Genomic DNA, 16,484 nt, shown 5'->3' on the forward strand with positions numbered 1-16,484 from the left:
TCATTGGGAAAATATTAATTACTCATGGGTAGGCAAACTAACATAATAAAAATGACAATCCTACCCAAATTAATTTACAGTGCCATATCTATCAAACTACCAAGAAACTTTTTTATTGAATTAGAACAAATTATAACAAAGTTCACTTGGAAGAACAAAAGATCAAGAGTATCAAGAGAAATAATGAAAAAAAAAAGGTGAAAGATGGGGGCCTAGAAGTACCAGATCTTAAACTGTACTATAAAGCAGTGGTCATCAAAACAATATGGTACTGGCTAAAAGACAGAAGGGAGGATCAATGGAATAGCCTTGGCATAAATGCCCTAAGCAAGATAGTATATGATAAATGCAAAGATATTGGCTTTTGGGACAAGAACCCACTGTTTGCCAAAGACTGCTGGGAAAATTGGAAAACAGTATGGGAGAGATTAGATCTAGATCAACATCTTACACCTTATACCAAGATAAATTCAGAATGGGTAAATGACTTAAATATAAAGGAAACTAAAAGTAAATTAGGTGAACATAGTGTAAGCATAAATTTTAGGGTTGTGACTTAATCTAAATTTAATTGGTCACCAGGGAAAATATCAAATAAAATACCCAAGTCAGTTTGGAAATTTTATGATGGTTTAATGAATATATAGGGAAGGAATTAAGAAGAAGAGGAAGGAAAAGGGAATAGGATCTCTCTGGCCTAACCTGTGCCAGGGGTCCACCACGAGGTCTTTTCATATTAGAGGTCTCCTAAGAGGATAGTGTTTTGGAAGGTAAAGGAGAAAGGAATCAGCCTAAACTATGAGAGAGCTCAGAGAAGAAGCCTCATCTGAACTAGGTTACTAAGCTTTCTCCAGTAGTGAATCAAGGACTCTCACCGCCAAACCCGGACAACAGCTGCTGCCACACCAAGATGCCAAGATGCTCAGCACACTGCTGCGCTATTGCCAGAGTCACCTCACCTCTCCGTGAAAAGAGGCTGAGAGAGGAAGTGATGCGAAATATATAGACCGTTTTTACATCACTTTCCTGCATCTCACATGTACTAATGATAGCTTAAGCTTAACTTAAGACAGCCCAGGGGGCTGTCAGTTGTTTCTGATTTGTCAATTGCGAGCACATGTCTGTCATAGGCCATCCTTCTCAATACTTAATCATTAAGTAGGGGTGTAGACATTCATGTTTTGTTAGACTACGCAGGGGAGGGGGGTAAATCTAAAATTCATAATAGTATAGTATATCTGTGAGATCTATGGGAAAGGAAAGAATTTAAGACTGAGCAAATATCAATAAGCATGTGAAAAAGTGTTCTAAATCCCTCCTGATTAGAGAAATGCAAATCAAAACAATTCTGAGATACTGGCTAATATGAAAGCAAAGGAAAGTAATAAATGTTGGAGGAGATATGGCAAAATTGGGACATTAATGCACAGGTGGTGGAGTTGTGAATGGATCCAACCATTCTGGAAGGCAATTTTGAATTATGCTCAAAGGGCTTTAAATGACTGCCTGCCCTTTGATCCAGCCATACCACTGATAGGTTTGTACCCCAAAGAGATAATAAGGAAAAAAGACTTGTACAAAAATATTCATAGCCTTGCTCTGTGGTGGCAAAAAATTGGAAAATGCGAGGATGTCCTTCAATTGGGGAATGGCTGAATAAATTGTGGTATCTGTTGGTGATGGAATACTATTGTGCTAAAATGAATAATGAACTGTAGGAATTCCATGTGAACTAGAAAGACCTCTAGAAATTGATGCAGAGGGAAAGGAGAAAAACTAGAACATTGTACACAGAGACTGATACATTATGATACAATCAAATGTAATGTACTTCTCTACTAGTAGCAGTGCAATGATCCAGGGCAATTCTTAGGGACTTATGAGAAAGAACTCTATCCACATCAAGAGAAAGAACTATGGGAGTAGAAATGCAGAAGAAAGACATTTTCTTGATCACTTGGTTTGATGGGGATATGATTGGGGATGTAGATTCTAAATGATTACTCTACTGCAAATATTAATAATATGGAAATAGGTCTTGATCAATGATAACTGTAAAACCCAGTTGAATTGCATATTGGCTACGGGAGGGGGGAGGAAAGGGGAGAGGGAGGGAACATGAATCATGTAACCATGGAAAAATATTCTAAATTAATTAATTAAAAATAAATAACTTGTTTTGAAAGGAAGAGGAATCCCTAAGCTTTAGTTTGCATATTTATAAAGGATTATTAAAATATACAAAACAAGGGTTATTAAAAATCTATATAGTAACAGCTAAGGTTATGTATGTGTGTGTTGGCAGGAATCAAGCAAGAAATTATACAATTTTAAGGTTTAATGAAGAAAACCAAATAATATAATTGATTCTACCAAAGTTGAGTTGTTTTAAGAGAGTGGGCCTTTTAGATCCTTTTTTCCCAAAGTATATTAAAGTTTGAGGAAATATATGAGAGGTAACACAAGGTACAACAAATACTTAACTGAATCAAGGTTAGCTTAATTAAGATAGACAGTCTGGTGTAATTGATAGAAAGCTGGCCTCAAAGCCTGGAAGCCCTGAATTTATATCCAGGCTTTGATATAGCTCTCGGTACACCAGGCAACTTTAAGATTTTAAATTTAAGAGGTAATAAGTTTCATCATCAACAAGTTCCTAACACCAAAGAAATCAGAAGTTTAGCTCCTTTTCCTGATTCCTCATTAAATTACTATACATTATAAACTGAATGTCATTTATGTAGCCATCTGTTAGGAACCAGCTTGGGAGGCACTTATTTAATGAATGAATGGGAGAGTACTGGGCTAAAAACCTACCTTAGTCATTGACTGTGTGACTTTGGACCAGTCATTTAAACTCTCAGGGTCTCGGTTTACTTATCTGTAAAATTATGGTAATGACCGGCTGTGAATATCCTTTCTATCTCTAATTCTATGATCCTATGAATTTATTTATCTATATAGGTGACAAGGAGCTGTATTAATTCACTAACCAAAGCATTGAGATTTGGTTATTAAAGATTACCGTAACTATAACTTTTTAAAGTTTTAGGCACATATGTCTAGAGATATCACCAGATATATAAAAGCCAATGAAAAAGATTTCTTTTGCTCAATACACCTGCATCCAAAGCAATTTTCCTTGTACAAATTGTTTCTTATAAGTGATCAGTACATTTTTTTCCAAAGCATATTTAGGCTAAAAACAAACAAAAATCCTCTGCCTTTCTAGGTATAGCTAAAAGAAGATGAATTCACTATTGACTGTTCAAATATACTTTTTATAATTACCTCAGTAGCAACAATAACAACCCATAGTGATTGTTATTTTATAGAAATGTTTGGGGAAAACTTTTCACTCATTTATTATATTAGTAAAGACAAACTAATTTTGTCTAGGCCTTTTGTTTTGGCCTCCAGCAATGGTATCCAGAGTGACTGAAGTCACAGTGCTATAGTTCTTCTAAAAATGGGAGTTTTGTGTTGATTTGTGAGGGGCCACATTTTAGGAAAGAGGTTGACAAGTTTGTGCTTTGACTTGAAGAGGCTGACCAGGAAGGTGAGACTTCAGAATATTTCATTCAGTAATTGTTCTTGGTAACTAAAAATGTTTAGTCTGGAAAAGAAGAGAGCCATTAAAGTTTATGTATTTGAGGGGCTGTCATATAAAAACAGTATTACACTTCTGCTTAGCCCAAGTGCAAAATTAGGAACAATGATTGAAACTTCAGAAAAGTAAATGACACCTCTTTACAACAGAATAAGGGAGCTTAGAAAGCTCTTTTTGGTACTTTTTTTTTTTTTAATTTTGAGTTTAAGTGGAACCCAAAATTAATTCCCAAAAGGCTAAAAAAAGGTAATTTCCATTTAGGGATAGAAAGGTGGCTAACTGGATAGAATGCTGGCCCTAGAGTCAGGGAGATGTGTTCAAATCCAGCCTGCCACTAGCAGAGTGACCCTAAGCTAATCACTTAGCTCTTTTGCTTCAATTTCTTCATTTGTAAAATGGAGATAATAAAGCACCTTCTCACCAAGTTCAAATGAGAATATAATCGTAAAGTGCCTGGCATATACTTTACAAATGTTACTAAGTATGGGTTGGATTAAAAAAAAATCTCCAAAGCCTTTATTCTGGAGTTGAAATATATTTTCATGACAGTGAGTTACTGAAGGGAGATGACTCTATATATCATTCAAGAAAGACAAGGCACAGTTTTGAAACATTATTTTGGGAAAGGCAGGGATACTGTATAACAGCGACATTTATTAGGGAAAGACTTCCCTATCCGTAGGATCAAATGGAAGCCAGTCGATTTTTTTCTTGCCTTGAGTTTTCTAGAAAACTGATGGTGACCAGGGAAGTGGATGGAGTGCAGCAGAGTGGGATGTACTATCTAAGTGGGCTTTACTTGAGTAGAAATGACCCCATCCCTACTCACCTCCCTCCCCCGTCCTATACTCTATGATGTTCAAGGTTGGTCCCAGAATTTCTGATACTTCACTTGGGTCTTGAGCCCCCAAGTAGTACTAATTAAACATACCGCTCTTTTTTTTTTTTTTAATTAACTGTTACAAGTCATTTAACTATATGGGGCAGAGTTGGTTAGAAAAAATGATGCAAGTTGATACCAGGTTACTAAAAGGGCACCTTCCCCCCCGCCCCAAAAGGCAAAAGTTGCCATACAACAGGCGCGAAAATCCTTCCTTCTTAGCGGGGAGAAACTAGAACCTAGAGTACCAGGAGGCTAAAGCCGCAGACCCGCGCCCTAGACCGCGCGCGCGCCTCTGGGGCTCGATCTCCCTCCCGCGTGCACGGGAAGCGGGTTCCACGCACACGCACAAGCACGGGGCCGCCCGCTCTCTCGCGTCGCCGGCGCTTCGCCCGGGACCGGGCGCGCGAAACCGCGGCCTGAGCAGATGAGCGGCGCCCGGCGCGAGACCTGAAAGCGTATGGCCGCCAGCTGAGTTAGCAAAGAAAGGGAAGAATCAGCCTTCTCTCTCCCAGTATTCGCGCGCCTTCCTTGTTCGCGGACCCCGCCCCCAGCTTTTCCGGCTTTTCCCCACCCACCTTCTCCCGCGCGCAGCGCGCCACTACCCGCGCGCGTGCGTGCGCGTGCGCAGGTGAAGCCCTAGGAAGTAAAGGGGGGGGGCTAGGTTCCTGGTTTTAACCCTTTGGCGACCGAACTCTTAACAGCTCCTTCAGCTTACGTGCCTGCGCAAAGCGGTAGCGCGCTCTCTCCCAACCCGCACCGCGCATGCACGGGAGGTGGGGGTGGGGGGAGGTGAACGGGGGGATGGTGGTGGGGGTGTTCACGGCCAGCTCGGCATTCTGTGCTCGTGCAGGAATTGGAGGGCAGCTATCACCAGGGACGTGCACAGTTTTCCCCTCCCCCCTACCCCGTCCCCTCCCCCAACTCCAAAAAAACACGCCGTCTCCCCCTAAAAAAAAAATACACTGCCCATCCAGCCACCCCAATAGCCCTGAGCCCACCTCTCCACGCCCAGGCCTCAGTGTTTCGGGCGTACGGGCAAGGGTCCCTGGCGGTGCTGGGCTGCAGGTAAGCGCGGGCTGGGCGGCGGGGCCTGGGGCTGAGGGGTGCGGGGAGAACTGCGGGTACGCGGATGGGGGGGCCGGGCGGCGGGCGGGAGGGTGCAGCGCTGTGGCGGGGGCGGCCCGGCTGAAGCGCGTGCCCGCCCAGGGATGTGCAAGCAGCTCGCGGCTCCGGGCCCGGGCCCGGGCAGGCCGGGCGCGGCTCTCGCGGGGCTGCAACGGGGCGGACGAGCGGGCGGCGGCGGCGCGCGCTCTCGCTCCAGCTCCCGCTCCGGGAGAGTTCATGGCCGCCGCCGCGGCTCGCACCACCACAGTGCATCGGGGCAGGAGGCTGAGGCGGGAGGGCCTGCACGCTGGGGACCGACGCTCCGCTCCCGCCTCTGCCTCGGCCCTACGGTCCCCGTTCTCATTTGTTTGAGGGTCTGCATCTAGGGCCCGGAGTGGCTGCTTTGGGCGTGGGATGGCTGAGCCAGGCGGATCGCCCCTCCCCCGCGGCGGAGGGAGCTGTGCCCGGAGCCGGCCGAGCGGGTGCCTGTTTCCCCTGCCGCGCGCGGGGCCGCTCCCTGCTCCTCGACCCTCCCCCCCCCCCCCCCTTTCCCGGCCGCGGGGAGGGGGAGGGGGGACCCGGCGCGAGCCGGACGGGGAGTGCGCGGGGCGCGAGCTCTCGGCTGGGCTCGCGGGCAGGCGTCCCCGCGCGCCACTGGCTGCTGCTGCTGCTGCCGCGGCTACTCTGCATACACCGCAGCCAGGCTGACTGCGCGGGAGCCGCCGCCCCCCAATCCTGTGCACTGTGCATTCACCTTATTTTGCTCTTGTGCAATGGTCTAGGCGGCTTGAAAACTGTCCTTTCCCGCCGTCCTCCCTCCCTCTCTCCACCCCTAATAAAAAAGAATCAGACTTCTTTCTGCCACATTTTTTTAGCGGAAGTTATGAACTCGATATACGTTTTTCCGTGCGCCGGAAAAGGGCTTCTCTTTCAAAACGAATGCCGAGGGCCTTTTTTAGCCCTGCCCTGTCTCTGTTGGTAGATCTAGTAGGGGGGAAAATTAGATCTAAATCTAGGTTAATTTTGGAAGCTACTTGAGTCTTGCATATCCTCCCTGGGATCCCCTATTTTCAGGTCTCGATATTGTAGGGTGACAGTGGCGAATGGTGGGGGAAGCCTTTTGCCATCGAAACAGAACTTGTGCCGAGGACACTGCTGGAGCCGATTTCTTTCTGTAAGTTGAGATATTGCCCCAGTTTCCCCTCTTCTCAGCGGGTAACTGTAGTTACAGTTGGGAAATTCTGAATGAGCTCAATTAAGAACTACAGTGAGAGAACATCTGAACTTGCTACTTCTCATCACTAGTAAGGAACTGGAGCTATTAACCCCTTTATTTTTTTTCTGGCCACATTTTTGCAGCATCCTCAGCCCAGGTTTCCATCCAGTTCTTCTCTGGGGACAATGATCAATGTCCACTAGGCTGTTACACACTGGCGCAACTTTTAGAAGTGCACTAAATCTTAGGGTCATAGAGAAACTGGAAGGGGCTTAGTCTGACTCCTTTTATAGTTGAAAAGAATTAAGTGCTTTATGCCACACCTGTAATGTCAGAGAAGGAATTTGAACCCAGGTAGAGCACCCTTTCCCGAGACGCATCTTATTACCTACTTATTGAATTCAGAACTTTTATTAGACAGTGAATGATTAGTTTGGAAATGTTGTAAATCACTATAGGCATTTAAAAAAAAAATCCTACTTGTGATTTCTTCTGTGTAGAAAGCCCAGTGTGAAGAACTTCCTTCATTTATGGAAATCTGTACTCTCTTATCTCTTGGAATCTTAAGAGTTACCCTGGAGTCACTGCAGAAAGAGCCTTGCTCTTGGGCCCCCAATTCCAGTTTGTGTTACAAGTGACACTTGAACTCCCTGACTCCAAAGCCAACTCTCATATGCATCTTAGACCATGTTGCTTCTCATCTAGGCAGCCATATCTGCAAATAATTAAGAGATATTAATTCATAGAATGATAGATTTAGAGTTGGAAGGAACTTTAGAGGTCACTGAGACAATCCTCTTGATTTTACAGATGAGGAAATTCAGTCTCAGAGTGGTAAGTGACTTTTCCAAAGTCATAAATCTAGTATTGGAGGCAGGATCTGAATCCAGTTCTTTAATGAGATTTAGAGCTGTAAGGGACCCTTTGAGTACATCTTGAGTCTAGTCCAGATGCTTTATTATACTGATAAGAAAACTAAGGCCAAGGGAGATTAACTTGCCCCAGGTCACATAGACACACATCACACAGATGTGGAACCAGACTCAGACTCCAGGATCATTGCACTTTCCACTCTATAGTCCTGAGTAATTGCACATTACTTGGGAATTTCCAAGAATTTGACTACCTGTGCAGGGTGAAACTGAAAGGAAAACTATATATTATTTTGTCAAACCCTAAAGTCTCAAAGTTGGAAGAGACTGTTTAGTCCAATCCATATTCCTCTGACTGATGAGGAAACAGAATAAACTGGAATAAAATCATGCAGCAAATTAATGGCAGAGCCAGGATTAGAAAAAAAAGGAATCCCACCTCAATGGCTATACATACTACACAAATTAGCTGAATGAAGAGAGGACAAATTTAGCTATGTTCTATTGCGTGTTAGAATTATCCATGTTAGGCCTTAGTCATTTCTGCACTATTTAAAAAGACAGTATATGGGCTCTTGATTTCTGGAAAGCCCATCTGCCATCTGGTTTGTCAGGCATTGATAGGGGCTCTGAGCAGAGACAGAGTCTGGAAATTTGTCATAGGATTTTAAGCTGAAAGGAGCTTCCTGTGGAATGATATTTAACACCTCCCTTACTCTCCCCCCCCCCACACACACTTTTTAAACCAATTTTCAGTGACCTCAAATTCCTTTTAAGCAGGCTTTCTTAACTTTTTTTTTTTTTTTTGCTTTATAGACTTCTGCAGTCTGGTGAGGTCCAAGGACCTCTTCTTAGAATAATAGAGAGGATTACAAAGGAAACCAATTATATTGAAATTCAAGTACCTTTTTTTTTTTCTCAATTCAAATTCATAAATTCCAGGCTAAGAACTCTTGCTTTAAAGGGACATTTCTCCTTTGGAAATGAAACTGAAAATGTTATTTTGATTGATTTTAGAATCATTGGCTTTTCAAAGCTGGGAAAGCCCTGAGGTATAGGTGATTAGATAATATCTTTTCATCAATGTAGGGAATATTCAAATTAGTGAGGATGGGTGGAGAAATTCTTAGTATTTTATGTTTTTGCCTTCAATAGACCTGTGCCCTTTCCTACTTGTTAATAGTAGATAGAGAGTCTTTCACCAGGAATATTTCAGTTTACCTGAATTACATGCTTTGTGGCTCAATTCCACTCAAACCTTTATTCAGTATTTATTATTTTTCAATATTTACTCAATATTATTCAATATTTATTTAGTACTCTGTTCTGTCCAGGGTAATGCCTTTAAGGCAATTCCTGTCAGGAGGTTTCTATGTCAACTGGAATATCTTCATGGAAATATGGTTAAAGAGGGATCTGCTATCCTCTTTCCAAGTACCTTCACCTTATATGTTAACTGTTCTAATTCTTTGCTATGACTACTAAAGCCAAGTTTGTCATTTTCCTGTGCCCTTAACTGAAAACTCAGGCTCCAAGAGAGACTACTGTAGCTACAATGCAGGAAGTTTGTTCCCACACTAAGGTGAGGATTAGAATATTTTTTGTCCTGTGGGAGGATAATTCTTGGAGTCAGAAATGTTATAATCGTTTCCTTCCATAAGGCTGTAGATGAGATTTTTTGTGGTAGTTAGTCAAACATTAATTACCTACTATGTAATAGGCATTTTGCCAAGACAGAAATACACACAAAAAGGCAAAAGATGGCCCCTGCCCTCAAGAAGCTTACAATTTCCATGGGGGAGACCAATGTCCAGGAAATATCCATGTAGACAAACTGCATTTGGGATAAATAGAAAATTACATTGGGAAGGCATTATAATTAAGAGGGGTTAGAAAAGGCTTCTTGTAGAAGATGGAATTTAGGATCTTAGTTATGACTTAAAAGGAAATCCAGGGAAGTAGGATGTGGAGAAGAAAAGGGCATTCAAGGCATGGAAGACAGGCAGAGAAAATGCCTGGAGCTAAGAGAGCCAGGAGGATAGTGTTGCTGGCTTAAATATGGCAGAGAGTATAGCCTAAGAAGACTGAAAAGTTAGGAGGGAGCTAGGTTATGTAGGGCTTTGAATGCCAAACAGAGGAATTTGCATATTTGATCCTGGAGGTGATTGGGAATCACTAAAGTTTGTTGAGTTGAGGTTGAGGTTCTGTGTGACATGGTGGGGACCTGCACTCTAGGAAAATCATTCTAATGATTGAATGGAGATGAATTGGAATGGGGAATGATTTGAGGCAGGCTGACCCACCAGCAGGTTATTGCAATAGTACAGGTGTCAGTACCTGTGCCAGTGGTGACACTCTAAGGAGAGAAGAGGACATATAGGAGAAAAGGATTGATAGACCTTGCTAATAAATTGGCATGGGAGGGGAGAGAGTGAGAAGTTAAGACTGACCTTTAATTTTTGAGCCTGTTGCCCTTTACATTTATAGGGAAAATAGACAGTGGAGTTTAAGGGGAAAGATAATGAATTCAGTTTTGAGTTTGAGAAGTCTGAAAATAGCAGGAAATGTGAGATTGGAGGTCAGTAAAAAGATGGGGGCAAGATAGGTAGATTTGAGAATCAGGTAGCTAGTTAGTGCAGTGCATAGAGTACAGGGCCTGGAGACAGGAAGACTCATTTTCCCGAGTTCAAATCTAGCCTCATACACATACTAGCTGTGTGACCCTGGGCAAGTTACTTAACCCTATTTGCTATAGTTTTCTTATCTGTCAAATGAGCTATGCAAGGAAATGACAATTTCTGAAGTATCTGAACAACAGGATACAGATAGTAATTAAATCTGTAGGAGCTGATAAGTCACCAAATGTGTGGTGAATATATAGTATATATAGAGGGTGAAGAAGAGAGTGTAACCTATGGAAATCTGTGGTTTCAGAGGGCATGATTTGGATGGGGTCTAGCAAAGGATTCTAAGAAGGAATAGTCAGATTACTACAAAGAGGACTAGGAGAGAGCAGTGTCATGAAAAACTAGAGAAAAGAAAGTTTCAAGAAGAAGGTGATCAATAGTATCAAAGATGACATAGATGTGAAGGAGAATGAAGACTGAAAAAAGGCCACTGGATTTGTCAGCTAATAGATCATTAGTAACTTTGGAGGGAGCAGTTTTTATGGAATTAAAAGGTTGAAAGCCTTAAGTTTAAAGTAAGGGATTAAGGAAAGTTAGAGGAGAAAATGGAGGCACCATTTGTAAATGGCCTTTTAAAATTTAGTCATAAAAGGCAGAAAGAGATAGAGAAAGGATCATGGGGGTTTTTTCAGGATGGAGGCTATCTGTGACTACATCTGGGTCCTTAGGTGATAACCTAGATTAGCCAGACAATCTGGTAGATTCTTTTGAGTCTGCCAATGAGTCAGGAGACACACCTGGGGTCTTCAAAATCATAGCCAATGTAGATCAGGTTTACTTTAGTACTGGACACTGAAATATCATATAATCCAAAAACTCCAAATCAAAACCCCTCCAAATTGGAGTAATATACAAAGACAGTGATAAGAGCCAAAGGAAAAACATTTTGATTTTGAAAGTGTTAAAGGGAGGATACTTAAATGAATAGGTCCATAGAAAAATTTCTTGTGAAAGTTTGTTTCTTGAAATTGAACTCTGTTTGGTTAATGTTCTCTTAGAACAAATGCAATAAATTCTTCAATAACCTAGGGATTTATCACCTTCCTTAAATACAAACTTTTGAAGAAAAAGTATAGAATATATATTCTATTAAAAATACTAAATAAAACCTTACTTTAGCTGGAGGTTTAACTCATTTGGCTTATGCTATATTTGTACTTTTTAATCTCTAGAATACAATTTTTTAAAATTTTGAATTATATATCTAGATAAAGCAATAAAACATGTAACACTGTCTCAGCCTGCCTGCATCCAGGGCCTGAACTCCTTACTATCCATCTTTTGTTGCCTTTAATACTGTGTCCCATTTCCATTTAGATTTATAGTGCTTGAAGCACCTCTACTCAGAATGATTCCATATCCTTTTCTCAGTGTTATTATTATTCCTTTGAAACTGTCCCAAACATGGGTAGACTTCATTTGCTCCAATAATTTCTTAGTGGGCTTAAACCTGTCACATTTAAAAATATTTTTTCCCCTTAAGAAACATAGAGTATATTTTGTTTAGAAATCGAGAGCTTGGTAATTCTTTCCTTCTTTTTTCTCTCTTTCAGGTTTGGAGTATCACTGATCAGAGTTATTCTGATCGGAAGAATTTGGTGTTTAAAATCATTAAGATAATTGCCTAAATTGTTCATGGTAAATATTTAATTGTGTTCAGTGAAATTTCCATATATTAATTTGATGTTTGCATTTTTTAAAAACATGTGTTAGATATAAATCATGCGTTGATGTGCTTTGGGTTTAGTTTAAAGAAAATATAATTCGTACTGATTCTGAGGGGAATGAAAAGGAAGTCAGAATGGTTTTGAAGAAAATAAATTGAAGAGATTCAAGAAATCATAGGATTTAGTAAAATGTACTTGTTAAAATGTTGGATTTTTTCATTCTACCCTTAAGTTTTTAGGAATACATACAGAAAAATAATATTGTAGTAATTACAAAGCATAAGACAAACATCTATTACTTATTCCTCATGTTTGTCAGGCACATTTGTATATTTCAGTCACACTTTGATATAGATGTCTGATGTTTCGGCATATACCCAAGAGGCACCACATTTCTTCCAAGCCTTCATCTAGTCTTTAAAAATCTTTTTATCTGCCCCAGGGTTATTCTGGATTTCTATCCTTGCAGGCTTAAATATGCTCAATTTTCACTAGACTTGAAACCAATACCAGAATGATATACTCCATACAATTCTGGCTCTCTTCAGTGTATTCAAATTTTAATTTTCTTTTTTTCCCATGGAATTAATATCAAGTTAATATCCAGTTTAAATCAATGAGTGTTAATTGTTTAACAACTGACTGTAGTGGTGTTATGGATATAGACCTATGGGATTACTCTGTAAGCCAGAGATCCCCATCCTTAGTCCTTGAATTTGTTATTTTAATATTCTGTTTATGGAGGTGTCTCATAAAATGTTAATACTTTAAAGGATTCATACTCTTTGGTGAATGAGTAAATGAATGTTAGAATGAAAAAACATTTACTAAGTGTCTATTAGGTGCCAAGTACTCTATTCTTGTCCCTGGCAATATAAATATTTTTTAAAAGGAGATCATTCCTAATTATTAAGTTCAGAGAACTTAATATTCTAATAGGAAAAGATAATACATAAATGGGAAAGGTCACTAGGGAAGGGAATTTTGTTCTGGAGATGAGGAAACTGGAAGCAGGGCAGAGTTTGAAAGGAAGATTACAAATTCCAAGACTAGTAGATAGTAAGATAACTTTAGGGATACTGAAGCATGGTCTGGTGTCTAGGGTGGTCAATTGAATAGAATAAGCCAAGTTGGGCTTCTTACTGACCAGTCACTGGGTTGGGCTCTTAAGACGTGAGCTCCAAATATAGTGAATTAACTTCATTATAGACTATGGTCATAGATTCAGAAAGACCTGGGTATTATAAGGATGCTACTCCCAGTGTAGTATATGATTCCTCTTTGTCTTATTATTTTATTTTTTTCTCATAAATTTGTCATAGAACATCTACCCAGCATTTTTGAAATCATCTTATAGTTAGTCAAATCCTTAATAAATAGGAAACTGGAATCTTTTTTAAAAAAAAGTTTGGTTATTAGCCCTTCTTTCATCTCTTAAAACAGTCTCTTCTATTGATTATAATAGTGATAGTTATTAAAAAAAGATAAACTCCAGGTTAAAGTTTATCTTATTTTATCATGTCCCAGACTGTTTCGTTCATTGATAATATTTAGACTTTTCCCTTTTTTTTTGTAGGAGTTTTTCATCAGTATGTCTGAAACCATTAAATATAATGATGATGATCATAAAACTCTGTTTCTGAAAACATTAAATGAGCAACGTCTGGAAGGGGAATTCTGTGATATTGCTATTGTGGTAGAAGACGTGAAGTTCAGGGCACATAGATGTGTGCTTGCTGCATGCAGTACCTACTTCAAAAAGCTTTTCAAGAAGCTGGAAGTAGATAGCTCATCTGTAATAGAGATAGATTTCCTTCGTTCTGACATATTTGAAGAAGTTTTGAATTACATGTATACTGCAAAGATTTCTGTAAAAAAAGAAGACGTCAACTTAATGATGTCATCAGGTCAGATTCTTGGTATCCGGTTTTTGGATAAACTCTGTTCTCAGAAGCGGGATGTATCTAGTCCTGAAGAAAATAACACTCAGGCCAAAAACAAGTATTGCTTAAAAATAAACCGCCCCATTGGAGAATCTACTGACAATCAGGATGATGAAGTAGAAGAGATTGGAGATCAGGATGATAGCCCTTCCGATGACACTGTGGAAGGGACTCCCCCAAGTCAAGAGGATGGTAAGTCACCCACAACCACACTTAGGGTTCAAGAAGCAATCCTGAAGGAGTTGGGGAGTGAAGAAGTTCGAAAAGTAAATTGCTATGGCCAGGAAGTAGAATCTATGGACACCTCAGAATCAAAAGACTTGGGGTCCCAAACTCCTCAGGGTTTAACATTTAATGATGGCATAAGTGAAGTGAAGGATGAACAGACCCCAGGCTGGACAACAGCCACCAGTGACATGAAATTTGAGTACTTACTCTATGGTCACCGGGAACAGATTGCCTGTCAAGCATGTGGAAAGACATTTTCAGATGAAGCCCGTTTGAGAAAGCATGAAAAGCTCCATACAGCAGACAGACCATTTGTTTGTGAAATGTGTACCAAAGGCTTCACCACTCAGGCCCACTTGAAAGAACACCTCAAAATCCACACTGGCTATAAGCCTTATAGCTGTGAAGTGTGTGGGAAATCATTTATCCGTGCCCCGGACTTAAAAAAACATGAGAGAGTTCATAGTAATGAAAGACCTTTTGCATGCCACATGTGTGATAAAGCCTTTAAACACAAGTCCCATCTAAAAGATCATGAAAGAAGACACAGAGGGGAAAAGCCTTTTGTTTGTAGTTCCTGTACAAAGGCGTTTGCCAAGGCATCCGACCTGAAACGCCATGAGAACAATATGCACAGTGAGAGGAAACAGGTCCCCACTAGTGCCATCCAGAGTGAGACTGAACAGTTGCAGGCAGCTGCTATGGCGGCCGAGGCAGAGCAACAGCTTGAAACAATTGCTTGTAGTTAGGTGTGTTCATCAGGGGACAAAGGAAACAGGACTCTTTAAACCCAACAGGCAATTACTGCATAGACTTTAAGATTAAACTGGTCACAAATGAATTTCTGAAGATTAGTCACTGTATTTTTGTGGAAATTGTGAATAGTTGTGATTAAACTGAAGACGGTGCTTGGTTAGATGCTTTAAAAACTTTGGGGAAATATTTCCTCATAATTCTGACCAAATGGTTTTACTGTCGCACGTATCAGATTGTAGTATATCGCCAGTTTGCTGTTCATTTTTAAAATGGTTTTAATTTGAGAACTCTTGTATAAGTCATAGAAGTAAAAAAAAAAGAAACAAAAAGCTTTCTTTTAATTCCTATCTTCCTACTGCAATTGGAGTGTGTTATACAGAATGAATAATTGGGTATATTGATTTCTTAATCACTTTTTGTGACTGCTGGTCAAAGCAAATTTTTATTCCTTAGGAAAAACAACAGTGGGAACACTAATGAAGCCCCTTCCCTATTCAGAGATCCATGTTAGTAGCTGTTGGGGGGAGATATACATGTTATAGGAGGCACTGCCCAAGTATAAAACTTCATTTTGAAGCAGAAAATAAATGATTGACCTTGGACTGAGCAATCAAAACATATCTGTAGAAGTCATGACAATACAAATTGATATTCACATTTCGTTTATGCATTTTGTAAAGTTTTGTGTCTTTTCCCCCCTGTGTTTTTCTGTAAAATCCAGATAGTGGTTGCCTCGTGGTGAGGGTTCTTCATCACTTTGTTGCTCCTCCCTCACTTAACCTGATTTTCCTTCTCTACCTTCATACTTACATTGAATTAGATTGTACAGCAGGCTGTACGGCCCACTTGTTTATTGCTATGGCCAGATAGTAAGCACTTGTTCTCTTGAGGCCAAGTTCTTATAGCCTTCTTATTTTGAGGTGTCTCTTTCTATGTGAAGCGTTCTTGTTTTGAAAAGTAAGAGAATGTTGTGATGGATAATGGCAACTGAATAATATGGCTCTTGGAAACACATTTTTTTTGTGTAATTAATTGCCTACCAATTTTCATCAGATTCAATAATTGCAATTGATTTTGAATTAGATTTTTAAAAAACAATTTAAGAACAAGACTGTTTAATATAAAGTTGTTAATATTTGAAAGAAGAGTGAACTAAATGCACTTCTTTATATACATTTGTATAGCTCATCAGAATTACATCAAGTTATTAAACTCTTTGCTGGACGTGATATGCCTAGTCAAGAAGCCACAAAGTTGCAGAATATGTAAATTAATAATAAAAGTTTTTTTTATTTTCAGTTTGTAAATTGTATAGAATTTTCAATGTTACATATTTCAGGTAAATATGAACAGTGCTGCGCTTTCTTTTGCACATTTGATTAGAATACATTTTATGTCTGCACCAAACATTTATGACTAACATAAAAGCTGCCAGACAAAGTGTTTCTATTTGCTTCATCACTGCTTGCATTTTTACCTAGAAATGAGAATAGCTTTTAAGCAGATTCTGATTATGAA

General features: G+C 40.1%; 1 protein-coding gene and 1 long non-coding RNA gene across 4 annotated transcripts in view; one reads left to right on the plus strand and one right to left on the minus strand.

The window, feature by feature from the left end:
• The window catches only part of LOC130458386 (uncharacterized), a 41,083-nt gene extending 35,459 nt beyond the window's left edge, over positions 1-5,624 (minus strand). Inside the window, exon 1 of the long non-coding RNA XR_008917674.1 lies at positions 5,492-5,624. This is a non-coding gene — a long non-coding RNA (uncharacterized LOC130458386). The remainder of the gene's footprint in view (positions 1-5,491) is intronic.
• The window catches only part of ZBTB14 (zinc finger and BTB domain containing 14), a 59,808-nt gene extending 43,544 nt beyond the window's left edge, over positions 1-16,264 (plus strand). Inside the window, exons 1-4 of one of the 3 annotated variants that reach the window (XM_056823737.1) lie at positions 5,265-5,558; positions 6,672-6,771; positions 11,926-12,010; positions 13,616-16,264. In XM_056823737.1, coding sequence (XP_056679715.1) covers positions 12,008-12,010; positions 13,616-14,959 — 1,347 coding nt within the window. In that variant the 5' untranslated portion in view covers positions 5,265-5,558; positions 6,672-6,771; positions 11,926-12,007 and the 3' untranslated portion in view covers positions 14,960-16,264. Of the gene's footprint in view, positions 1-5,171; positions 5,559-6,671; positions 6,772-11,925; positions 12,011-13,615 lie in introns of those variants that run through there. The other 2 variants (XM_007487671.3, XM_056823738.1) reach the window with 2 other exon arrangements.
• The last annotated feature ends 220 nt before the right edge of the window (positions 16,265-16,484 follow it).

Source organism: Monodelphis domestica, chromosome 3, assembly GCF_027887165.1.
Source record: "Monodelphis domestica isolate mMonDom1 chromosome 3, mMonDom1.pri, whole genome shotgun sequence".
Classification (NCBI taxonomy): domain Eukaryota; kingdom Metazoa; phylum Chordata; class Mammalia; order Didelphimorphia; family Didelphidae; genus Monodelphis; species Monodelphis domestica.